We start from the raw sequence: 25,871 nt of genomic DNA on the forward strand, positions 1-25,871 counted from the left end.
GGCAGAGTTTTTCCCTCTTTTGGTTTGTCTGAAAACATTCTTATTTCATTTTAATTTTTAAAAATAGTGTAGAGATTTTTCAACATACATCAAAAGGAGACAGTAGTTATAATGAATTCTTATGTATTTGTCACTCAGCCCCGACAACCCATCAGCCCACAGCCAATCCTGCCTCATCCAAATACCTGTTTAGTATGCTTTTATATCAGAAATAGCCCAATGGAATGGAGGCTCTCGGACTGGTGTAGTCACGATAGAACAAGATAATCATTAAAACTTCTTAAATGTGTAATGATCAGACTTCTAATCAAGGATATAAAGTAGAAACATTTAAGTCAGCTGGACATCATAGAAGAGAAACTTAAAAAAATTACCAGGCCTGGTCATAATATGATTCTATAAAGAAATCTACCTTTCATATTCTTAGCATAGTAAGATGGGGGCACCTCAGTGGCTGGCTTAGTCAGCTGAAACTCTTGGTTTCAGCTCTGGTCATGATCTCACAGTTTATGGGTTTGAGCCCTATATCTGGCTCTGTGCTGTCAGTGCTTGGGATTCTCTTTTTCTCCTCTCTGCACCTCCCCAGCTGGCTCATTTCTCTCTTTTAAAGCAGGGGATGCCTGCGTGGCTCAGTCAGTTAAGTGTCCGGCTTCTGCTCAGGTCATGATCTCACGGTTTGTGGGTTCGAGCCCCGCATCAGGTTCTGTGCTGACAGCTAGCTCAGAGCCTGGAGCCTGCTTCAGATTCTGTGTCTCCCTCTCTCTCTGACCCTCCCCTGCTTGCACTGTCTCTTTCTGTCTCTCAATGAAAAACATAAAAAAAAACTTCAAAGCAAATAAATAAACATTAAAAAAAAGAAAAGAATAGTAAGATTGAAGTAGCTAAGAGGTGTTGGTTTATGAAGCTTTATTTTTTATTTTTTATTAATCTCTACACCTATCATGGGCTCAAACTCACAACCTGAGATCAAGAGTTGCATGCTCTTCCATCTAAGCCACCCAGGTGTCCTGAAGTCTTCGTATATAGTCTGAATTCAAGAATATATAAGGCAATATAATGCCTAATAATTTTAGATTAAGTTAGAACTAATTGTGGAAAAACCTATCCTTACCACCAGGAAGTTCTAGAAAATGTACTTATAATAGAATGAAGTTTTTTTTTTTTTTAACTTCTAACAAGTTTTTATTATGGAAGTGTTTTAAAGAAGCCAGAATAAAATGAGCCTCCATGTACCCATCATTCCCCTTCAGTGATTATAGATCCATGAGCAGATGTCTTTTACTGTTCTTCAGCCACTTTTCATCCTCTTAAATTATTTTTAAACAAATCCCAGATATGTCATTTTATCTCTTATTATTCATTGCATCTTGAAAAGGTATTATTTTGAAAGTAATATTTACACATATTTTATCTTATAAAATATCAGTAACTCCTTAATATTAACAGATGCCTAGGCATTATTTAAATTTCTAATTGTTCATAAATGCCCATTTTCCCCTATTTGTTTGAATTGAGATCTAAATAATCAGATTGGTTGAACTTTCTTTTTTTAAAAACAATTCCCTCTTCTTTATTCCTTCTCACTTCCCTCTCTCCCTCTCTCCAGGGTAACTAGTACTCTTTGTTTCAACACCATGTACTAATTCCTCTTTTTTTTTTCCATTTTTTGTAAAAGGAATCATAGTTTTTTGCCTTCCTTTTTTTCTTTTTAAGATTTTATTTTTAAGTAATCTCTATGCCCAATGTGGGGCTTGAATTTACAACCCCAAGATCAAGAGTTGGATATTCCACCAACTGAGCTAGCCACATACCCTATTGGTTCATTATTATTTTTTTAAATGTTCTTTTATTTTTAAGAGTGAGCACAAGTTGGGGAGGGGCAGAGTGAGAGGGAGGTATAGAATCCAGTATCAGCACAGAGCCCAATGCGGGACTCGAACTTAGGAAGATATGACCTGAGCCGAAGTCGATGTCGGCTGCCCATCCAGTCGAGCCACCAGACACACTCCATTAGTTTGTTATGTGAGATTCATCTATATTGTACAGGCTCTCTGGCTTTTTAAAAATAGCTTTATTGAAATACAACTTCCCTACCATACAATTTCCCTATTCACGGTGCACGAATGTGATGGTTTTATTGTATTCAGAATTGTGCAGCCATGACTATGTTCCATTTTAAATCTTTTTAATTATCCAAAAAAGAAACCCTGTACTCATTAATCTGTCACCCTCCAACTATTCTTTCCCAACCCCCATCCCTCTCTAAGGCAGCCACTAATCTACTTTATTTCTCCATGGATTTGCCTATTCTGAATATTTCATATAAATAGAATTGTATAATTGGTAGTCTTTAGCATGATGCTTTCAAGGTTCATCTAGGTTATATCATGTATTTATTGTTAATGGCTGAATAATATTCCATTTTATGGATATATCACATTTTCTTTATCCACTTATCAGCTGATGGAATTTGAGTTGATAGACAAGTGGTTAATGCTTTTTTATTGTTATGAATAATGTTGCTCTGAACATTCATGTCCAAGATTTTGGGTGGCCTTATGTTTTTATTTCTCTTGGATCTTTTAACTCTTTAATAATAGTCTTTTTCCTTAGGAATTAATGCATATCCATCAAGAAAATTGTTGCAAAATACAGAAAGAAAAAAGATCTCCCAAGTTGATGTCTTTTAAGTTTCTTTTAATTTTTAAATCTGCCCTTTACATCTACCTGTATGTCTCTCTCATTCTTCTTTTCCTCCCTCCTTTTTTCTCCATAAATTTTATTTTTTGAAAGCACTCAGTCTTTTGCTCTGTAGAGTTTTTGCTGTATGGATTTGTTGATTGTATCCCAAGGGATTAATATATACTCTGAATTTCCTGTAAATAGGTAAAGAAAATGATTTTTAAATATAGTCTTAACAAATGTATAATACTTTAGCCAGCACCGTATGGTTGCCATATTGTGGCTCCCATTTTATGTTGCCTGAGTTTTACTAACTTGTTATCATCTGTTCCATTCACTGACCTCCTGTTTGTTGAGTTTCTCCATTAGATGTATTTGTTTAGCTCTTGCAAATGACTTTATTTCACTTTTCTCTAGTAAAGGTTATATATTTGTTTTGAGATTAACATTATAAAAAATAAAATCACAAGTTACTTCTGGTCACTCTTTACTGTTAGGCTTTAAAAAGAAGACAGTATTTCTTGGGACTCTTGGGTGGCCCAGTCATTTAACTGCCTGACATTGGCTCAGGTCATGTGGGTTCGAGCTCCACACTGGGCTCTGTGCCGACAGCTCAGAGCCTGGAGCCTGCCTCAGATTCTGTGTCTCTCTCTCTCTGTCCCTCCCCTGCTTGTGCTGTCTCTCTCCCGCTCAAAAATAAACATTAAAAAATAAAAAGAAAAGAAGATAATATTTCCATTGATTCCAATACCATTTTCCTGTAAATCTCATGAAATGTGTAGTTTTATGGCACTTATTTACCTTTTTTTCTTGAAACCTTTTCTATGAAATAAATCCACAGCCTCAAATTATGAGTATATTTTATAATTAGGAAGACAAACCATTTTACCTATGATACTTATAAATACAGACTTACTGTTTTATTGTGAGGGACTAATTGCTGTTTTCTTCCTGCAATTCTATTGTCTACCTTAAATTAACATTTAAAAATTTATGTATTACTGTTAGAGTAATTTCATCATCTTTTTTACTGCCCCCCGTTGACTAACTTTTTTGGATGTGATTTGACTACAATTTTTCTTTCTTTAAGTTTATTTATTTTGAGAGAGAACAGGAGAGAGTACACAGGAAAGGGGAAGAGAGAGAAAGGGAGAGAATCCTAAGAAATCTCTATGCTGATGGAGGGCTTGAACCCATAAACCATGAGTTCATGGCCTCAGCTGAAACCAAGAGTTGGACACTCAGCTGCCGAGGCGCCTCTTGACTTCACTGTTTCAGTGTATTTGTGCTCCTCTTGCACTAGAAAGATTATCTGGTGGATGTGTTTCGTAATTGGTAGAAGGACTGATCTTCTTTCTAATGAATGCTTTCATGTAGATATTTCAGGAGCCAGCAGAGGAAGAACGAGATGGCAGAAAAAAGAAGTATCCTAGTCCCCAGAAGACTCGTTCAGAATCTAGTGAACGAAGGTTTGTGTTTATATTTAATTAGGAAGACACTCCTAATTCACTTTTTATTTTTCTTGTAAGGGCATTAATGGGATTTCTAACATAAGTACTGCCCCCCTCCCCCAAACTGATTAGAGAAAGAGAATGTTACCTTTCTTCCATTCTGTTTTTTGTCTTTGTCATACTTTCTCTTCATTTTATAAACAGTCATCATTATGTGCTTTCCCCAGGAGCACAGGGGTGGGAGTAGTCTCCTTAGAGGATATTAGTGAAATGTTCCATTTGGTTAGGGGTGCTCACTATTAAAATCATTCATAGTATTTTATATTACAAAGAGTTCAATTTATATGTTGAATCATCAGCCTGCCATCCAGAAATTAGTCTTTTGTTTAGGAAAACTTTGTTTCAGCCTTTTTTCTTTCCTGCTTTTAAATTTCTTTTTTTCCCCTACCCCTCCCCATACTTTGGATTCACCTCTTTTTTTTTTTTTTTATTTCTCCCCACCCAGTGTACTTGAGGGAATGTTTTTTCTTTTTATATAGTGGATCAGAGGAGTTATGCTGTGGTTTTATGGCTTTCTAAAAAAGCGTAGACATTATGAGTTTTGATGAATCAAGGAGGGTATTTCATACTCCTGATTTGTTTGCATACTTGGTTTCTATAGTGTACATATGGCTTTTATATCTGTGTATTATAGAACACGTGAGAAAAAAAGGGAAGATGGAAAGTGGAGAGACTATGACCGGTACTATGAGCGGAATGAATTGTACCGTGAGAAATACGACTGGAGAAGAGGCAGGAGTAAGAGCCGGAGTAAGAGCCGAGGCCTTAGTCGGAGTCGAAGCCGAAGTCGAGGGCGCAGCAAAGACCGGGATCCAAATAGAAATGTTGGTGAGTAGATGAGGCTTCCCCCCAAAAACTCTGTATCGCTTACCTTCCTGTATCATAGTAGTACCAGAACTTCTCCAAAGGCACATGTACCTTTAACACGTCTGAGCAATGTAAAATCTAGAATTGTCTCAAAAAACCGAATACTGATTTTGTTACAAAGATAGGGTTCTGTTCTCAAAGGAATCAAAGGAGTTTGACTAAAAAGAAGCTGTTCATGAGTCTCATGGTACATGTCTAGGCTTAAAGTCATTTTGTATAATTGAAACTAATGTCATTTAGTCAACAAAGCCATCTTTGGGGGAAGAGGATTACCTGCTCTTTCCAACGCCCTCTCTTACTAAAAGGAATTGATTTGCGTTAAGATTGCCTCGAGTTTATAAAATTAAAAATAAAATGAAGGTAGATAGCTGGGATCCCGACCACTGATAACGGGGATGTCAATTTGGAAGTCAGTTCGTAGATAGCCTCCTTGTTAACTAGCAGTGGAGAAGCTGGTCTGTCTTCATATGCGCTAATGTTGATGTTGTGAAAGATGATTTTATACAAGCTCTTGGTCAAGGTACATCATGTTGTTGATGTTCCTGCTTTTAGGATGTATTAAGAATGAGAGCACTTTGAAATATGGAAAGCTCAGTAAGTCTGCTGCAGCCTTCTCTTCTTCCCTGTTGTGTGAGGAAAGAACATAGGTTAAGAACATAAATGTCTCATCTTAGTTGTTTCTTGTTTTTATTTTGTCTCTAAAGCAGAGCACAGGGAAAGATCAAAGTTCAAGAGTGAAAGGAACGACTTGGAGAGCTCCTATGTGCCTGTGTCTGCACCGCCTCCGAGCTCTTCTGAGCAGTACTCCTCTGGGGCACAGTCGATTCCCAGCACTGTTACTGTGATCGCACCTGCGCACCACTCTGAAAACACAACGGAGAGTTGGTCTAATTACTACAACAATCATAGCTCTTCCAATTCTTTTGGTCGAAACCCACCACCAAAGAGGCGATGCAGAGATTATGATGGTAAAACTTCTCCTTTATATTGTACCCGAAAGTATTAGTAAAGCAAATGTGAATATTGTAGACCTTTACATTTTAGTCTAGATTTTGTTAAAAGAGCTGAATGAGGAGGAAAATCTCCTTTGGCACATACTGACTTGCTTTTTTGATTTAATAGTTGGGATCTGGTTAAGAGAGTGTTCGGATTTCATCCATTTGTTTTCTGTGGTTCTTGTTACTTCAGGCAGGAAGGGTAAATACCACAGCATTTGGTAGGCACTAGGAATCGTAATGTTTTGTGTAGTGTTGGGTGCTGGGAATTTGTTAAGCATTATAACCCAGTTAAAATTTTAATTTGCTGACTTTCCATTTGAATGAATCTAGGTGTATATGTATTTTAATTTTTTATTATGGAAATATTTAAAAATTAATAAATGTTGACAAAACAATGTAATTAACCCTAGTATATCCATGATCTCCCATCAGCAGTTAGGGGCTCCAGGGCAATTTTGTTTTCATCTTTGCGTGTCTCCTCCTTCTTCTGGGCCTGTATTATTTGAAGCAAATTGCACACGTTGTAAAATGTTTTCTGAAAATATAGAATGTATATTTTTGCATTTTATTTTTAAGTAGGGTATAGAATCAAATAATAATTCAAGCATTAATCTCATTCTCACCCTGGTCTTCCAGCCACAGAGTTCTCATTCCCATGGCCAATTTAATGTTATTTGTTGGTTTATTTATTTATTTTTAACTTTATTTATTTTTAGAAAGAGTATAGGCAGAAGAGGGACAGAGAGTAAGGAAGAGAGAGAATCCCGAGGAGGCTTTAATGCAGTGAGTGCAGAGCCTGACAAGGGGCTTGAATTCACGAACTGTGAGATCGTGACCTGAGCTGAAATTAAGAGTCAGGCGCTTAACTGACAGAACTATGCTATTAATTTCTTGTGTATCTTTTCAGACATAGTCTGAATATGTGTACATAAACAAATATGTACATTCTCCTCTGTTTTCTGTTTTACATAAATGTTCGTGTACTATTCAGATTCTTTTACATGTTTTTTTTCTCATAGAGTAGTATTTTCTCTCAGTTATTCTATGTTAATACATTAGAGCTTCCTTAATGTTTTTTTTAGGTTTCCTAATATTCTATATGTAGAAAAACATGTTTAACTTTGTTATTGATGGGGTTTTGCAGTGTTTCTAACATTTTGTTGTTATAAACAATGCTGCAGTGAATAACCTAGTAAATTGAGGTTTTCTTCTTTTTTCTTTTATTTTATTTTTAAGTAATTTGTATATCCAACGTGGGGTTTGAACTTAAAACCCTGAGATCAAGATCACATGCTCCACCAACTGAGTCAGCCAGGCACCCCTTCCCACTCTAATATTTTAAAGTTTCAAACTGTACGTATAGAAAGAATGTAGAATTTAGAATAATACCATGAATATAGATAGTTGAAATTACATCGTCTAGTTAAGTGCCTTTACCTGCTGTATTGAATCTGAATTTTTTTATTTTCCTTCAAGTAATCTCTAAGATCAGTGTGGGACTCGAACTCATGACTGCAAGATCAAGAGTAGCATGCTCTGTGGACTGAGACAGCCAGGCACCCTGAGTCTGAATTTTTATTATGGAAACTTAATGGCAAATGGGTTAATCTGATAGTGGCTGCTGGCCTGTTTGGGGCCCTGTTACTTGCTACCTCCACAAAGCATAGCCTCAGAAGGTAGAGGGCACATCTGGCCCTACCTCAGGGATATGTGATTAACAGAGTAACACTAAGAAGGCTTTAAATTCCTTGGAGAAAATGCACTTTGTAAATCAGATTGGTAGGCTTTTCAGAGTCTTGTTTTATGTGTTTTCTGAACTCTAAATAGATCATAATAAGATTGTTCTTCTGTTCTTACAGAAAGAGGATTTTGTGTACTTGGTGACCTTTGTCAGTTTGATCATGGAAATGATCCCCTGGTTGTTGATGAAGTTGCTCTGCCAAGCATGATTCCTTTCCCTCCTCCTCCTCCCGGGCTTCCTCCCCCACCGCCTCCTGGAATGTTAATGCCTCCGATGCCAGGCCCAGGCCCCGGCCCCGGCCCCGGCCCAGGTCCAGGCCCTGGCCATAGTATGAGACTTCCTGTTCCCCAGGGACATGGCCAGCCTCCACCTTCTGTTGTGCTTCCCATACCAAGTAAGTATATGTTTGGTGGATATTTCTTTCTTGAGCAAAGAACTGTATTTAGAAGGATCCCTCTCTTAGCTAACTTGACACTAGATTTAAAGATTTTGAAAGATTAATAATAGGTACCTTCAAAAAATCTTGGGAGTCAAAATCTTGTGAATTGACAACATCTCAAGAAATCTATTGATTTGAAGATGTCAGAAGAAAGAATATGCCACTTGGTTAATGAAATTTCCTAGTCTTAAAATCTCTTCTAGAATATTAAAATAATTTTTAAAGTCTTTTATGGGCATTTTCAAATAATCACAGAGGTAGAATAATATGGTGTACATGTACAATCTCCAACTCCATGATTATCAGCATTCAGCTGTTTATGTCTTATTTTTTTCCTTCAATCCCTCCCTCGGCCCCCCACTCCAGCGTGTGTGCACTTTTTGGCTCGTTATTGCTGGAGTAAATTCCAAAAGTCTTATCATTTCACTAGTGTGTACTTTAGTATGATTCTCTTTACTGATGAGGACTATTTATTGTTTTTTTGCTTTATTCTTTAGTGAACAGTATGCTTTTATCACATTCACCAAAATTGAGTATGAAATGTTTTTATTTATTTATTTTGAGAAAGAGAGAGAAAGCAAGCACAAGCCGGGGAGGGGCAGAGAGAGAGAGGGGACACAGAATCCGAAGCAGGCTTCAGGCTCTGAGCTGTCAGCACAGATCCTGATGTGGGTCTTGAACTCGAGAACTGTGAGGTCATGACTGAGCTGAAGTGGGATGCTTAACCAACTGAGCCACTGAGTACCCTAAGTACCACATTTTTTTAAATGATCATTTAAAAATCCTTAACAGTTGCTAGTTTAGCAAGAACAGAAGCAATACTAAATTTTTTTGTGTAACTAAAAAAACCTGTGTGGTGAATGTTCATATGTGTGCAAAGATAGAAGAAAATATTTATGTGGTGTCATTAAAAATTGTTAAGAGATAGCAGATTGTTATTTTAAAAAATGATTGCCGTTCAGTTTATTAAGCAGTACTTTTTCAGTTTTCTTTTTTTAAGCTTTTAGTTTTGAAATTATTGTAGACTCAGAAGAAGGTAACAAATAGTTTAGCATGAACCCATGTACCGATCACCTAACTTTCCTGCAGTAACATTCTTTAACACATTTCATGGGGCATCTGGGTGGCTCAGTCACTTGATATCCAAGTTCAGGTCAGGTCCTGATCTCACGGTTTGTGAGACACAGAGCCCTCTTTGAATCCTCTGTCTCCCCCTCTCTCTGCCCCTCTCCCACTCATGCTCTGTCTCTCTCTATCTCAAAAATAAATAAAAACTAAAAAAAAAAATAAAAGAGGAATTACAAAAAAGACACTTCATTAAAGTTGATAAAGATTTGGAGACATTTAATACATCGATTTAATACTGTCAAGTATGTAGTGTAATTGTGAAGCTCAAGTTGAGATTTTATTCCCCAGATATAAAAACATGTTCATATATAGAAATTCTCACAATAAAAGATGTGATATGTGGGAACATTTCTGTTTAATAGTGAAATCCAATAATGTCATTTTCTCCATGTAGCTATGAAAAATTTTAAGCAAACTGAAAAGTCGAAAGAATTACACATTGAACACCCATATTCTCACCATCTAGATTCTCTGATGAATGTTTTACCATATTTCTATTATCACATATCTTTATATATTTTCCATTATTATTATTTTTATACATTTATTAGAGCATGTGTGTGTGCACTTGGGGGAGGGGCAGACAGAGGGGAAGAGGGAATTCCAAGCATGGCTTGATCTCACAAACCATGAGATCATGACCTGAACGGAAATCAAGAGTCGGAACGCCTAACTGTCTGAGCCACCCACGCGCCCTATCCCATTATTTTTGATGCCTGTCCTGTTACGTTACAGACCATCAGTACATTTAAACATGTCCATAATGTGGTAGAACTTGAGTTCTGTAGAACTTACCATCATCCCAGAAAGTGTGTGCAAGTTCTTTGTCAGCCATTTTTCATTCCCTTTCTCTAGAGGTAACCACCCTGGATTTTTGTACCCTAGAGTTGTTTTGTCTTTCTAGACCTAAAGTGTCATCTTAATTAAATTCGCAACTCACATTGGTAAGGCCTCTTTGTATATTGAATTCCTTAATTCTGTGCTGAGGTAAAGTAGGTGGTTTAATGATGACTCTCCAAATTAGTACCAGTATAGTATTTCTGTTAGATAGGAAACATTAATGTTCTTCCTTTTTTCTTTTTCTTTTTTTAATTTTTAGGACCACCCATAACACAGTCAAGCTTGATAAGCAACCGTGAGCAGCCCGGGACAAGTGCGGTGCCCAGTCTTGCCCCAGTGGGAGCAAGGCTACCTCCTCCTTTACCCCAGAACCTCCTTTATACAGTATCGGAACGTAAGTAAATGCTGCGTAACTTAGAGTTGCTAGGGTATAGAAAAGCTTCGGTTTCAGTGTTATCCTTTAAAAACATATAATTTATTTCCCTTCTTACAGCCATATAGAAATTATATTTGTATTCAGAAGGCAGGTTACTATGTGGTTATGTTCTTTATTTAGGCATGTATTGACTCTCGGGTTCATGGAGGAGAAGGGCAAGGCCTCCTCTCCTGTAGAGGAGGTAGCAACATTTGTATCTCCTAAAGCTCTTGAAGCTTGGTTCTCTTCTAAAGGAAATTATTTTCAAGCTTCTGTTCAAAAATTGTTCCTCAGGTTGAATTTTCAAAACACAAGGCTTATCTTCTAAGATTATACAAAAGGTCAGATAAACTATGCCTAATAATTATTTAACTTGTATGCTGGAGTGAAGATAGCAAAAATTATTTAAACTGTAATATTTAGTGGCTAGGATATTTATAATACTTATGTTTAAAAAAATTTTTTTTAACATTTATTTATTTTTGAGAAACAGAGAGACAGAGTGTGAGCAGGGGACGGGCAGAGAGAGAGGGAGACACAGAATCTGAAGCAGGCTCCAGGCTCTGAGCTAGCTGTCAGCACAGAGCCCAACACGGGGCTCGAACTGTGAGATCATGACCTGAGCTGAAGTCGGCTGCTTAACTGACCCAGGCGTCCCTATAACATTTATGTTTAACTATAATAATATGTTGTTCTTGAGTCTTAATTCTCTCTTTTTTCTTAGGTGACTTTGTTGTTTTTAGTTTATTTAAAATAAACTAGTTTTTAGTTTATTTAAATTAAACTTTTAGGGACGCCTTGGTGGCTCAGTTGGTTAAGCGTCTGACTTCGGCTCAAGGTCATGATCTCACGGTTTGTGGTTTCGAGCCCCGCGTTGGGCTCTGTGCTGACAGCTAGCTCGGAGCTTGGAGCCTGTCTTCAAATCCTGTGACTCCTTCTTTCTCTGACCCTGCCCTGCTCACGCTGTCTCTCTCTCTCTCAAAAAAAAAAAAAAAATTAAACTTTTAAAAATACTTCTCTAAAAACATAAAAGTGAGGTAATTAGTTGGTAAAAATGTCAGATTGTGAGATTTTTTTTTTTTTTTGCAGAGCAGTGTCACTTTATGGATAAATTTATCTTTTATCCTGTTGAGTTTATCATAAACATTTTTTTCATCTTTATCATGCCATGGTGAGGCAATTCAAAGCAATTAATAACCCAGTTTTAAATCCTGGTTCCATTACTTTCTGTCATTGTGACCTTGGACAAGTTACTTAACTTCTTTGTAGCTTAGTCTTCTCTTCTATAAAATGGGAATAATAATATTACCTCATTAAGACTGTTTGAGAAATAAATGAATACAGCTATCTAAAACATCTAAAATAGTACCTGGCATCTAATAAGCTAGATATAGTGGTTATTTTTATAATATAACAATTGTCTTCTTAAATTTTAACTTTTCTGAAATCAAACTTACTACCTTCTCTTTAAGTCTGTCTCCACTAGCTTTGTCTTTATCAATTGAAATAAAAACCATCTAATCACCTAGAACTGAAACCTTGACGTGATTGACCATTGCTTTGTTTTTTTATATCTAGTTAATTAAAAAAAAAAAACCTTTTTCTTTTCCTTTGCAGTATCTCTTTCTCTTTGAAATATCTCTTTCTCTCTTTTCCTTCTGTGAACCTGCCCTCACCCACAGTTGGATTATTGCTGTATTCATCTTGACTCCCAGTATGTTTCACTTTGCCTACGTCATACCACATAATGCTGCTAAGCTAGTTTTCCTAGGAAAACCATTCATGACAGTACCTCATGAGAACTCTGTAGTGGCCACCATTTCCTCCTAAACTATAGATGAACCCTTCCCTGTAGCTTCTCTTTCTATCATAGGTAATCTCTTCACTGCGCTCTCACATACGTCTTCTCTCATTAGGCCATTAACATCTTGTCTGTGCCCCTGTCTTGACTTAATTTTCTTTTCCTGAATTCATTCCTAGTGATCTGCTCTCTCTCTTCTCTTCTTTCAAACCCCAAATCTTCTAAGTCCGTGGGGAGCATTGCTGGCCTGTTGTAAACTCCGACAGGACCATAAAGCATTTCTTACATAGTGATGTGTAAAGCCTACTGTTCGATTTCTTTTCATGCATATTAAGTTTATGTTCACGTATATTAAGTTTATGTTTCTGTTCTTCAGAACAGAAACCCCACCTTAGCCTCTTATAGTCTTCTCATTAGTGTCTTTTTACAGTGCATATTTGTTTTACTGCTTCTCTTATTTTATAATTAGACAAATTTTAAATATAGAAGTGAAGATAGTATAATGCACTCCCATATATATCTCTTACCTGGATTCCACACTTATCAGTCCTATATCATTTATTTTCCCCAGTTGAGCTCTTAACATTATTTGTTAATGATTTGGAACTTGAAAGTACAAAAAATAGATTATCTGAGAGTCTATTGCAGATGGCATATTTCTTAGTGGTAAATTTAGTGTTGTGACACACAATAAAAATTCTGTTTTGTTTTTGATTCTTTTTTTTTTAAGTCTAGCAATTACCATTTATTTTAGTATTGTTAAATTTAACATCATGACTCATTCTGTAAAAATTCCATTTTGGAATAAAAATTATAAATTTTTATAAATTTATAAAAATCTGTTACCATTTATTTTAGTGACTTGGCTTCAGTTCATTAATTGAGCAGATATTTATTGAATGCCTGCTATGTGCCAGGTATTGTGCTACATGCTTGAGAACCAAGTTGAACAAGGTATCTAACCTCACTTTACTTGAATACCATTCTTCTATTTTTAAGTCTTTTGTTTTTTGTTTTTTTGTTTTTTTGTTTTTTTCTGGAGAGAAAGAGATGGAGTGTGAGGGGGAGAGAAGGGCAGAGACAGGGAGATAAACTTAAGCAGGCTCCACACTCACCACAGAGCCTGACATAGGACTTGATATCATAACCATGAGATCATGACCTGAGCCAAAATCAAGAGTCGGATACTTAACGGACTGACCCATCCAGGCACTCCCATTTTTCTGTTAAAAAAATTTTTTTAATATGTATTTTTGAGAGATAGACAAATTTCAAAGCAAGCTCCAGGCTCTGAGCTGTCAGCTCAGAGCTTGATGAAGGGCTTGAACCCACAAACCGTGAGATCATGACCTGAGCCAAAGTTGAATTTAACCAAATGAGCCACCCAGGCACCCCCAGTTTTCTGTTTTTAAAAGCAAGAATATTTTGTTAATATATTAGCAAAGGCCTTTTAAAACACCAGTTCTAAACTGCTTTTCAGAGGCCAGTAACATTTTTAGGAAAATTGGGGTGAGCAGTTGTTTGCCCCCATTTAAAAACTCTATGTGAAAATATTTAATATTTCTATTTAAAAATATTTCTATTTAAAACATTTTTTTATGTAAAAAAAAAAGTACCAGAAAAAAAGGACAATCTTTTTATATTTGGTTTTATGAAATACTAATTACATTTTCCCCCTCATTTTGTCTCAGACCAATAAAAAGGTGATAGCTTCCTTTTGGCATCTGTGAATTACTGCCATATACTGCACCAGTGTCTTAAAGAGATTTAGTTGGTTGGCAGCTACAGGTTTTGAAAGTTAGCGAATTATTCATATCAGACAATTTAATACTCTTTGTGCAATGAAAATTACTCTTTTCCTTTTTTAAAAGTTAAAATTTGATTCTAAAATTCATAGAGAAATTTGAAAACATAGGAGATAGTATTCGATTACAATGTAAACAGGTAAACAGTTTTTTGATGTAGTTTGTTAGACTTAAATTTATTGTATCTTTGTATATAGTAGTTTAAAGGTAGGTGTTTTTTTTTTTAATTTCCTTTGAGATAGCAGTTGAGTCCTTGAAATTGTTTAGGTATATTTTTTCTTAATAGCATATTGAGTAATTTCCAAAAGAATTAGAACTTCATTTTAAACAAAGTAAAAAACTGTGTTTACAATATATTAGGGAACTTGAGCTCTCAAAGTTTAACAAGTTGGGAAAGTATAAATTATGGATATTTTATTGTAGTTAAAATTATCATTAAAATTTACAACACAGAAATTGTTTATAAGTGGAATACAGCGTATTAGATGGTGTTTAGTTGTGAAAATTACGTCTATAGAAACCCAGGATATATAGAGAAAAATGAAATCTGGGGTTTTGAAGGTAAAAATAGGAGTCTCCTCAATGTTAGGTACCAGGAATATACAGATGAGTAAGAAATGATTCTTCTAAGAAGCTAAAAATCTAATCGTGGAAAAGAAATGTGTTGTAAAAAAATACAAAAAACAAGTACAGTATATTTTGCCATTGTAACTAGATGAACAGAGCAGCTCAGAAATACAGGTGACAGAGGAACTATTTCTGTCAAAAATAAAACCTTCATCTAGCCTGTGGTTATTACTTGTTTTGAAGTAGGACAATTGGATATTAAAAGGAATTATCTTCACTGTATAACTAATGCTCTTTAAAAGGTGTTTGTTGAATAGATATAGTTTAGAAGAAACTCTGAGATTTTGTTGTTTTGTTGCATTAAAAATGTCACAGATAACTCTGAAAATGATGTAAGCAACGGATGGAGTGTATGGAGAGAGAGCAATATCATAACACCTATTAAAATCACTTCTGTCCTTTGAGGTACTTAAAACATATTACCCAGATTTGAAATAACCAATTCAGTGTATAATGTTTTAGTTTTCAGGACCAGTTTTAAGTATATTCCCTTTTCTCCTTTATATTTGGTCTTGGGGCACGTGAGTGGCTCAGTTGGTTAAGTGCCAACTTCGGCTCAGGTCACGATCTCACAGTTCGTGGGTTCAAGGCCCACATCGGACTCTGTGCTGACAGCTCAGAGCCTGGAGCCTGCTTCAGATTCTGTGTCTCCCACTCTCTCTTTGCCCCTCCCCTGCTCAAACTCTCTCTTATGTAAATTATCTTTCTGAACATGCATTTCTTGTTATCAACTATGTAAAATTACTAAAAGCCCTATACACCTCCTAAACTTGAGATTCTGCATTTAATTCTGTGGAATGCGTAACATTTCTTTGTGCAGAATCTGGGATTTTGAGATCTAGAAAATTTATTCATATTCGATAGAATCGTCGAATGTTGTCTGGGGTTTCTCTTCCCTTGTGTTTTACTTTGTTTTGTCTTGCATTCATTATTTTATTGTCCATTTCAACATACAGATTTTCTTCCAAAATGCTTTTCACTGGGATACTTTTAATAAATAAGCCTTCATCGCTTCTTTAAGTGAATCTTTATTGAATTCCTACTGTGTACCAGGCACCATTTAGGCCCTGCAACTTTAGATGGTGTGCCAGGGACCTTGGATTCTAATACTGAAGAGACATGATCATTATGGCCAATAATTATAAGATATAGCTCTTTTGTTTTTTAATTGAACTTTTAGTTTAAAACTTAAGATCCCCCCCCCCCCCCCGGAATACTGTTAAAGTCAGAATCAGGAAATTACAATGAGTAGCCAAAAATTCACTTTCAATAAAGACTGTCTTCACCTGACTAGAGTTAACATTAAGATTGTGAAAATTTCAGGGGCCTCTGGGTGGCTCAGTTGGTTAAATGTCTGATTCTTGATTTTGGCTCAGGTCACAATCTCATGGTTTGTGAGTTCAAGCCCTGCGTTGGGCACTGCCCTGACAGTGTGGAGCCTTCTTGGGATTCTCTTTCTTCCTGTCTCTCTGATCCTCCCGTGTTCACTCTCTCTTTCTCTCTCTAAATAAATAACTAAACTTTATTTTTTAAAAATGTGAGAATTTTGCTATCAGGCATATAAGATACATGAAAAAATTAGGAATATCTGTCAACTTGGGGTGTTTGCACTTTGAAATTCTCCATTCTCTGTGCTGATTAGAATTGAAATTAATGAATATAAATTGTGATCAGTTCACCTTCACCATTATTGTAACGTATTTTGTTGAAGAAACCTTACTATGGAAAATCTCACATATACACAAAAAGGAAAGCAAATACAGTAGGAATCTTCAGGTGCTCATGGGCTTCCACGCTTCTGAAAATACAGAGTTTATCTTGCTTCATCTATTACTCATGCCTGACTTGGTTATTTTAGAACAAGGCCCAAACATAACATTTCATCTGTAAAAACTGCATTATATATCTCTAAAAGATAAGGATTGAACACACAATCACAATATTTTATTACACTCCCAAAATAACTTATAAGTTTACTCTTGTCAAATATCCAATCAGTGTTCATATTTCTAAATTGTATCATAGATGTCCTTTTACAGCTAGTTCATTTGAAGCTGGATCCAAACAAGGTAACATATTACATTTAGAAGCTATATTTCTGTTAAATTTTTTAACATTTTTATTTATAATAATAGAGACAGAGCATGAGCAGGGGAGGGGCAGAGAGCAGGAGAGAAACAGAATCTGAAGCAGGCTCCAGGCTCTGAGCTAGCTCTTAGCACAGAGCCTGACGCGGGGCTCAAACTCACCAACTATGAGATCATGACCTGTGCCAAAGTTGGACGCTTAAATAATTGAGCCACCCAGGCGCTCCAGAAGATATATTTCTTAGGTCTTTACATCTGTAACAGGTTCTTGTACCTTTTCTTATGTTTTTCCCTGACATTTATTTGTTGAAGAAACTGATCATTTGTCCTGAAGAATTTTTTCGCATTCTTGACTTGGCACATTACATCCCCCTGTGTCCTTTAACAAATTCTTCCTCTGTATTTCCAAATTTGGAGACTTTGGATTCACATTTGTTTGTTTGTTTTTTGTCATGAGTATTTTATTGATGTACTTCCTGCTGCAGTATTTCATGGTGTACATAATGCTGGGGTTTCTTCTATGTGTGTTGTAAATCCTAGGCAATGTGTACAGGTGTTTTCATCCTGATTCATCCATTTTGAAAGTTGCTCATGGTTTCAGCAGCCATTTGTTGTCATTGCTTAGATTGGTTGTTTCATTAAGGGTTATAAAAGTGTGATAGTCTAATTCTGTAATTTCTTCTACATTCACTGGCACTCTACAAAGTGGAACTCTGTAGTGTTAACCATTTGGTTGACTTGAGATGCAGTCTGTTTAGGAAAGACAGGATAAATGCTTGTTTTCTGTCATTTATCAAGAAAGAAATGACCTGCTTTCCTAGGATCTTCCATAGGGGATCATTATGAACTCATGGAGTTTTAACAGTCTTGATATATTTCACCTCATGACATCCTTTTTGGTGTTGGTTTCATCTTTGACCAGTGGGATCCTCTTCATGTGGCTCCTGCAGATTGCTTTGTTTTTGATCCACCTAGTGTTTGATAGTTGTCATGCTTCTAAAGCACCAGGTGTGTATAGGAAGGTATGCCAGGTTCCTCTTAATCTTCTGCTCAGACTTACAATCAGCCTTTTATCTAAGGACCTTTCTCATTTTGAAATAGTATTCAGAGATCTCAGTAAGTGTTGTTGAAGAACATCAGACTGCATTTGAGAAAACAGCCATCTTTCTGAAATTACACATGTTCTTTGACATTCATGTTGACAAGATACTGTGCAGATTAGGCCTTTAACTTTTCATTTTACTTTAAGACAGTGACTGGTAAGTATACTTAGTACATTGAGTGCTGTGTCAAAAGGTAAAATGTAGTCTCCATTTTTCTCTTTGGCATACTCCATTCTGCAGGATATTCTGCCCAGTAGGTCGTTATTACCAACTATTTTCAGATCATTGGCGATACGTTGGATTGTTTTTGCAATGTAATGATCGAAAGATCCTTTTGTAATCCAAAGTTTGAAAGAATCGGTGCTAAGCACACAGTTCTCTTGTCTCCTGTACAGTATGATTTGTCACCTGCTGTCGCTTCCTACGTAGGAAAAGAAGGGTAGTACATGAGAAACATATACTTTCACTTTACTGTGAAATCAAGTGGTTGTTTTGTGGCTTGTTCTGTTAAAGTGTATTAAAAACCTTTTGGAGGGGTGCCTGGGTGGCTCAGTCAGTTAAGTGTCTGACTTGGGCTCATGTCATGATCTTACAGTTTTTGAGTTGCAGCCCCTTATTAGGCTCTGTGCTGATAGCCAAGAGGCTGGAGCCTGCTTTGGATTCTGTGACTCCCTCTCTCTCTCCCCCTCCCCTGCTTGCTCTCTCTCTCTTTCTTTCTCTCTTAAATAAATATTGAAATAATAAAAAAAAAATCTTTTGGAGTTTTATACCTTTTAAGGACATTTATTAGGTATAAAAAATTCTAAATTCATTTTGTCTTGTGCCACATAATGAACATATGACTTTAAATATAAAATATTAAGTGAACATTATAAATAGGTCTTGGGTGTTAGTAAAGCAGATACTATTATGTGACCAATGAAAGAAAAAACCTCCTTGATAATTCTTTTTAAATCTTGTTTTACCAAATTTGACTTCATTGTGTCAGACATTCCTGTGTTAATATATATAAGCTCTAAATGTGCCTCCCCCCCCCCCCCCGCCAAAAGTGGTTCTATCTGAGGTAATTTCATATGTAGAGTAGTTGGTCTCTTTATCTTGGGTTTTGTCCTTTTTTTTTGGTCTGTACTTCTTATCTACTTGCCCATGGGATAACAAGTTTTCACTATCTTGTTTAGTGTTTTTCTTTTGAACATGTCTCATTTTCTGTGAAGATATGCTTGTGGTGTTGTTTTGTTTTGTTTTTTTAATTTCTTTATTGTTCTTTTTTCTGCTCCCAGATATGGGAGTATGTTTTGTGTCAACCTTAAATTATGTGATTCGAGGAGAGGAGTTTTTGTTTTTAATGGATGTCACAACAATCCTCAAAGAACTTCGTGGTTACAAAACTCTACATAGGGTGCTCAGGGCACCTTTATCTGATGATAGCGTGATATGGTTGTTCAGTTTTGGGTACAATTAGTACATAGTTATTCCACTTAAGATTATGAAAAATGGAGATTATGCAATCATAGTCCGTAATTCTTATTCTTTCTTTATACCTCATTGCATCCTAACCAGTTATATGCCTGTTTCTTGAGTCAGGAAGAATCTTGGTAATACCTTTCTGGACTGGCATTTTGGTACTTTTTCTGTTCCTGGCTGAAGTCTCGGGAAGTACATCTTTGCCTGAGCTTGTGACTCTCGTTCCCAGCTGCCCTCCTGTTCTTTCCTCTGTAGGACAGCCCATGTACTCTCGTGAACATGGTGCTGCTGCATCTGAGCGACTTCAGTTGGGGACACCGCCTCCTCTGTTGGCAGCTCGTTTGGTGCCACCTCGAAACCTCATGGGATCCTCCATTGGGTACCATACCTCAGTCTCCAGCCCCACCCCTCTGGTCCCAGGTAAGCTTACTACAGATGGCCATCCGCCTCTCTGATCTTTTGTACCATAGCTTGCCAGCCTGCGTGGTGACTGCACCCTGAGCTGCCGTCACAAATTCCCAACTAAACGTCTTAGGTAGTTTTCTTTTCTGTTCCTCTGTCTCTTTGCTTTGTCCCTAGTGGTTGCTTGATGATTAGGCCTCCTGTGTGTCTGTCATCTCTGGTGTCCTCTGTGTTGACTTTTAGTGCCTCAGTAACAAAAGTCATGGTAGTTCCTTGAACTAATTTCTAATACAGTAAATAGAAGAGAATATCTACTTGAATGTTTTCTAATCAGTTATACATTATAAGAGAAGCCAGATTAGTTTTTGAAAAACAAACCAAAAACATCTGTTTTCTTGCTGATCGTGGACAATCATGTCTTTTCCCCCCCTCTGCCCCATGTACGGACTGGCTATGTATAATGTAGGGGTTTCTTGAGAACTCTTCCCTCCTACCTACATGTACATTTGAAAGACCTGTGGAGTGCTTTGTGGGTGTTTCATGAGGTTTTTAACGTTTCTTGCTTGCCCTTTAGATCTCAGTTCATCATAATTGACTAGAGGACTTTTAAGTTGCTAGGGGTTCTGTGTATTCTCAGGAGTTATAGAACACAAGGTCATTTGATTATGTAACTTATTTAAAACCTGAAGCTATAGGAGATTTTCTTTCAAGACTACCAAGTGGTAACTGAAACCTTTTTCTATCATAATTTGCTGATCTTATATATTTTTTTAAAAATTTTTTTTTTATCTTATATTTTGAATTATATTATTGATTGGCCATTAATAAGGATCTGAATGCCTCTTACCTTGTAGCTGAAACTTAACATGAACGCCATAGAGCATTTTTCCACCAAGAAAAAGAAAAGAGACCCAAGGACTTCTAAATCAGTTTTGAAAACCAGTGCCTTCACTTAATCTCAACCCTTGTGTCATTTTATGTGGGATGGAGAGGACATGTACCATGTAGAGATGAATGTATTCAGTTTTTTTTCACACTAATAGCTAGCATTAGAAGGTTAAAAATTAAAATCTTTAGCTGTAGAGAAAACAAAGGGAATGTGATAAAAGTGGCATTGATAGGGTGGTAGTAAGATCATGATTACATTTGTAAATATAAAATTTTTTTGATATTTGAAATAAAACATTTGAAATGTTTTTTTGTTTGAAACTAGCTATTATATCTCCATTTTAAGGTTTAGGTAACCAGATTAGTATATTGATTACCCCTACCTAAAAGAGTACCTTGGGTCAGGGAAGAAGGCTAAATGGGTGAGGGGCATTAAGGAAGACACTTGCTGGGGTGAGCGCTGGGTGTTTTGTGTAGGGGATGAATTGCTGGAATCTTCTCTTGAAATCGTTACTGCAGTATATGCTAACTAACTTGGCTATAAATTAAAAATAAAACAGTACATAGAAATTGGGGAAACATGATTACAGAGGAAACTCAACCAGTCCTTTATTTATGGTATTCATGTATGTGTATATTTGTCTTAAAAATATTTACTGATGTTTGGATTAAGTGATTAATATATAGGATAAAAATGGTTAACTGGGTAGATGAATCTGGAAATATTTCCGTAATCAAGAATGGATATGTGTATCTGTGTTTTGAGACAAGAACATTTTTATTTCTTTCACTTCTAAGAGGTATATTAATATATATTGTAAATAAAAGTATATATGTCAATATATGTATTTGTATGTATGTATAGGTTGATAAATTTGTCAAAGCAAATTTCACTTTTTGCAGTTGTTCATAGTAATGAAAAATTTCTTAGCCACTCTCTTATTTCATATGCGTTTTGTTGTTTTGTTTTCCCCCAGATACGTATGAACCAGATGGATATAACCCTGAAGCTCCTAGTATTACCAGTTCTGGTAGATCTCAGTACAGACAGTTCTTTTCCAGAACACAGACACAGCGCCCAAACCTGATTGGCCTAACATCTGGAGATATGGATGCAAATCCAAGAGGTGAGAATGCCTTAGATCTTCTTTGTCGCTGTTATATAGGAGTTCAGTATAGCATTGCAGACCTCACTGAGGTCCAAAATTACTTACACACTGTCGTTTTGAAGAGTGCTACATAATCATCTCAAATAAATGTATTTTAATAACTTTGTCTCCAAATTTTATTTTAAAGGTGTAATTAGAGGGGCACCTGGGTGGCTCGTTCAGTTAAGCGTCCATCTCTTGATCAGTTTTATGAATTTGAGCCTTGCATCAGGCTCTGCACTGGCAGTGTGGAGCCTGCTTAGGACTCCCTCTCTCCTCCTCTGTCTGCCACTCCCCAACTTGGGCAGTCTCTTGTCTCTCTCTCTCTCTCTCTCTCTCTCTCTCTCTCTCTCAAAAAAAAAAAAAAAAAGCTATAATTGTAATATATTTTAAAATAAAAATAATAACTTCTATTTTTTAATTGCTATTTTTGCATGCCTTTAGGGTGTTTTAGCTCTTTACTGGGCACTGCACTAGATATTAGGTAATGAAAGATGAAATGTCATGGTCCCTTGCCATCAAATTGATCACTTAACGGCCTACTTTGTATTATGAGAGTTATGTTTCACACTGATAACTGAGAACCTAAACTATTGCAATAAGATTATTATGTGATCTTTTTTAATATCTATGATTACAACCATATGTTAGGACCTTTACAGAGCATAGTCAGAAACCTTTAAAGATTAAATGCAGGCATTCACCTTTAACCTGGGTTAATGTCCTCCTTTCTCTTCCCTTAAAAAAGTTAGTTTAGGGGCACCTGGTGGCTCAGTCGGTTGAATGTCTGACTTTGGCCCAGGTTGTAATCTCACGGGTTTGAGCCCACATTGGGCTTTGTGCTCACAGCCTGCTTTGGATGCTGTCTCACTCTTTCCCTGCCCCTCCCCCGTGCACTCTTGTGCCCACTCTCTCTCTGTCTTTCTTTCTCACTCTAAAAAATAAACAAACATTTAAAAAAGAACTTGGGTTAAAAAGTTTGAGGGGTGCCTGGGTGGCTCAGTTGGTTAAGTGTCCAACTTCAGCTCAGGTCATGATCTCACCACTCATGGGTGGGGAAGCCCCACGTTGTGGCTGTGCTGACAGCTCAGAGCCTCAAGCCTGCTTCAGATGCTGTGTCTCCTCTCTGCCCCTCTTCCACTTGCACTCTCTCTCCCAAAAATGAAAAAATGTTAAAGAAAAATTAGAAAAAAAGTTTGATGAGGTTCCAGTTTTTCTTACTATAGTTAGTTTTCTCATATTTAATTTTAATTGGAATGACTGGCCATGGGACATCCTGACAATATTTTATTTTTAAAAAACATTTTTTTGAAGTTTTATTTATTTATTTTGATAGAGAGTGTGTGCTTGTGCACAAGTCGGGGAGGGGCAGAGCAAGAGAATCCCAAGCAGGCTCTGCATGGAGCTGGGTTCGGCGCTCAATCCCCCAAACAGCAGGATCCTGAGCTGGTCAAGGTCAGATGCTTAACTGACTGAGCCCCCCAGGCACCCCCGACAGTGTTTTTCTGATTTCGTTATATGGTGAACATTTTCCTGGTCTTACCTTCTTTCTTATCTCGATTTTCTTAATTTTTATTTACTGCCATTAATATCAGTGTTACCACTGCAGGCTAACAGTTTTGTGTCAAGATGAAGCCAAATGTTTTTGTATATGTATTATCTCATATTCCTTTCCTACAATTCCTTTAAAGAGGTACTATTTTAATTCTCTTTTTACCGATAGAGACACCGAGGATTAGAGAGGATAAAGAAACTTGCCCAAGGTCACACAGCTTTAATGGCCAAATTGGAATTTGAACGCAGCTCATTCGAATTCTGAAGAATATACTATTAGCCTCTATGCTATAATGCATATATTATTACTAGATTACTTGAAATTAGTGGGAAGATCATCTTAGAAATTCAAGTTTTGCCTTTGCCACTAGTCTGGTCTTTCCATTCATATACAGTAATTTGTGGATAATCTCACTCAGATAGAAATGTGGTCTTTTGGGGGCCGTGTGTGGCGCAGTCAGTTAAGTGTCTGACTTCAGTTCAGGTCATGATCTCATAGTTTATAGGTTAAAGCCCCATGTCGTGCTCTGTGCTGATAGCTCAGAGCCTTGAGCCTGCTATGATTCTCTGTCCCTCTCTCTCTCTGTCCCTTCCCCACTCACATGCTCACTTGCTCGCTCGCTCTCCGTCTCAAATATTTAAAAAAAAAATTTTTTTTAATTAAAAATAGGTGATTTTTGTACAGCAGACTTGGTTTGTTGCCTTGGCAAGTTATTCAGCCTCTAGCTATATATCTCTTTGTTTTTCTATAAAGCATTTCAGTGAAGAAAAGCAGTAGGCAATGTTAGAAGGTAATCGTAACTATTTTAGGAAGATACAATGGCGTCTCAACTTCTGGAATGTGTTATACCATCACAATTGCTATGTTCTCCCTTTGCGTTCTGAAAACAGGCCCTCATAAATCAGAGATCATAGTTATTTTATTCACTAATTTACATGTATGTCTAATATAATTGTTGAGCTATAGCAGCTGCTAAAGAAACATATGTTAAATGAGTGAATCTGCATCATTGTTTCCCTGATTGTCACACATATTACCTCCCCACCACCATTCCTACCCAGCATCTAGCCCTGTATGTTATTCTTGGCTGCTAATTTTACGTTTGGTAGCATCACCAGAGTTAAGGAGAATATTCACAGTGTATCTGTCATAGTTTTGTGTTGTTACTTACTTATTCACACTTTTTCCCATTCACAGATAAGCCACTGTAATGTCAGTTTCTTTATTTTATTTTAGCTGTTGTGAATGAAATATACCAATTTATAATATGGGCTTTGGGGTTTCCTCCCAACTTTTGAGTTTGCATAATTTTAAACGTACAGAAAATCAAAAAGATACAATAAACTTGTAAATACCTTTGCTTAGTTTCACCATCTATTAAAGTTTTGTCACTTTGGGGCGTGAGTGCTTGCTTATGTACACCTAACACATGTTCTTCTCTTTATCCCTTCTTCTCCCTTCATGTTTTTTTCTTGAATTACTTGAAAGTATACTGCAGAGATTGTGCCCTGTAGACACTTTATTTTACACCCAAAATAAGACATCCTTTATAAGCACAGTACCATTGCTACACATAAGAAAATCATACTTCCGTAATAATATCCTGTCGAGGTGAACTTTCTGTTCAATCACATCAGAACACAAATAATTTCACTCTGTTTATGGTGCCGAGTTTGGTTGCTTCTCTGAAATAATAATTGTTAGACCTCCCCAGTGGAAAGGAATCATTTGTGGGGTGTGCTTTGGCACCGGATAAATATCTTGTTCTCTAACAACGTTTCACCGATAAAAATTTTTTCTGCCACCATTGACGATCCTTGCCTGAATCAGTTACTACAATGGAGCGGCCTATGACTTTTTAAACTACAGTATTGTGTTTTTAACAAAGGAGAAAAAGGAGGCAGTAATTTTTTCTTGCTCTTAAGCCTTTGTGAAAAGGAAATGGTAAGTTGGGTGCTATTCACTGTGATTTTAGCTCTTAAGCTAAATGTTTTAATCATTTGAAATTCCTCAAATACCATGCATTGTTAATAATGTTAATTTTTGTTTCCAACAGCTGCTAACATTGTCATCCAGACTGAACCACCAGTTCCTGTTTCAATTAATAGCAACATAACCAGAGTAGTTCTTGAACCAGATAGCCGAAAAAGAGCTATAAGTGGTTTGGAAGGGCCACTCACAAAGAAACCTTGGCTGGGAAAGTAAGATAATTTGCTACTTAGTAGTTCTAATTGGTGTTTTTGTTATATTTGTGTGCATTAGTAAATTTGTCAAATTCACAGTTGTCATTAACCAGTGATTTTAAAACTATGTTTCTCAAAATTAGGGTTCCCAGAGGCATCATTAGAACATCTTAAAAATGGAAGAGCT

At 36.5% G+C, this 25,871-nt stretch overlaps 1 protein-coding gene across 4 annotated transcripts in view; it reads left to right on the forward strand.

Annotated features, from left to right (window-relative positions):
• Positions 1-25,871, forward strand: part of RBM27 (RNA binding motif protein 27) — a 75,467-nt gene that overhangs the window by 23,880 nt on the left and 25,716 nt on the right. The window contains exons 4-11 of one of the 4 annotated variants that reach the window (XM_029942190.1): positions 4,060-4,151; positions 4,828-5,021; positions 5,765-6,028; positions 7,918-8,193; positions 10,466-10,600; positions 19,764-19,928; positions 21,776-21,925; positions 25,558-25,702. In XM_029942190.1, coding sequence (XP_029798050.1) covers positions 4,060-4,151; positions 4,828-5,021; positions 5,765-6,028; positions 7,918-8,193; positions 10,466-10,600; positions 19,764-19,928; positions 21,776-21,925; positions 25,558-25,702 — 1,421 coding nt within the window. The remainder of the gene's footprint in view (positions 1-4,059; positions 4,152-4,827; positions 5,022-5,764; positions 6,029-7,917; positions 8,194-10,465; positions 10,601-19,763; positions 19,929-21,775; positions 21,926-25,557; positions 25,703-25,871) is intronic. The other 3 variants (XM_029942191.1, XM_029942192.1, XM_029942193.1) reach the window with 3 other exon arrangements.

Source organism: Suricata suricatta, chromosome 6 (assembly GCF_006229205.1).
Source record: "Suricata suricatta isolate VVHF042 chromosome 6, meerkat_22Aug2017_6uvM2_HiC, whole genome shotgun sequence".
Taxonomy (NCBI): Eukaryota; Metazoa; Chordata; class Mammalia; order Carnivora; family Herpestidae; genus Suricata; species Suricata suricatta.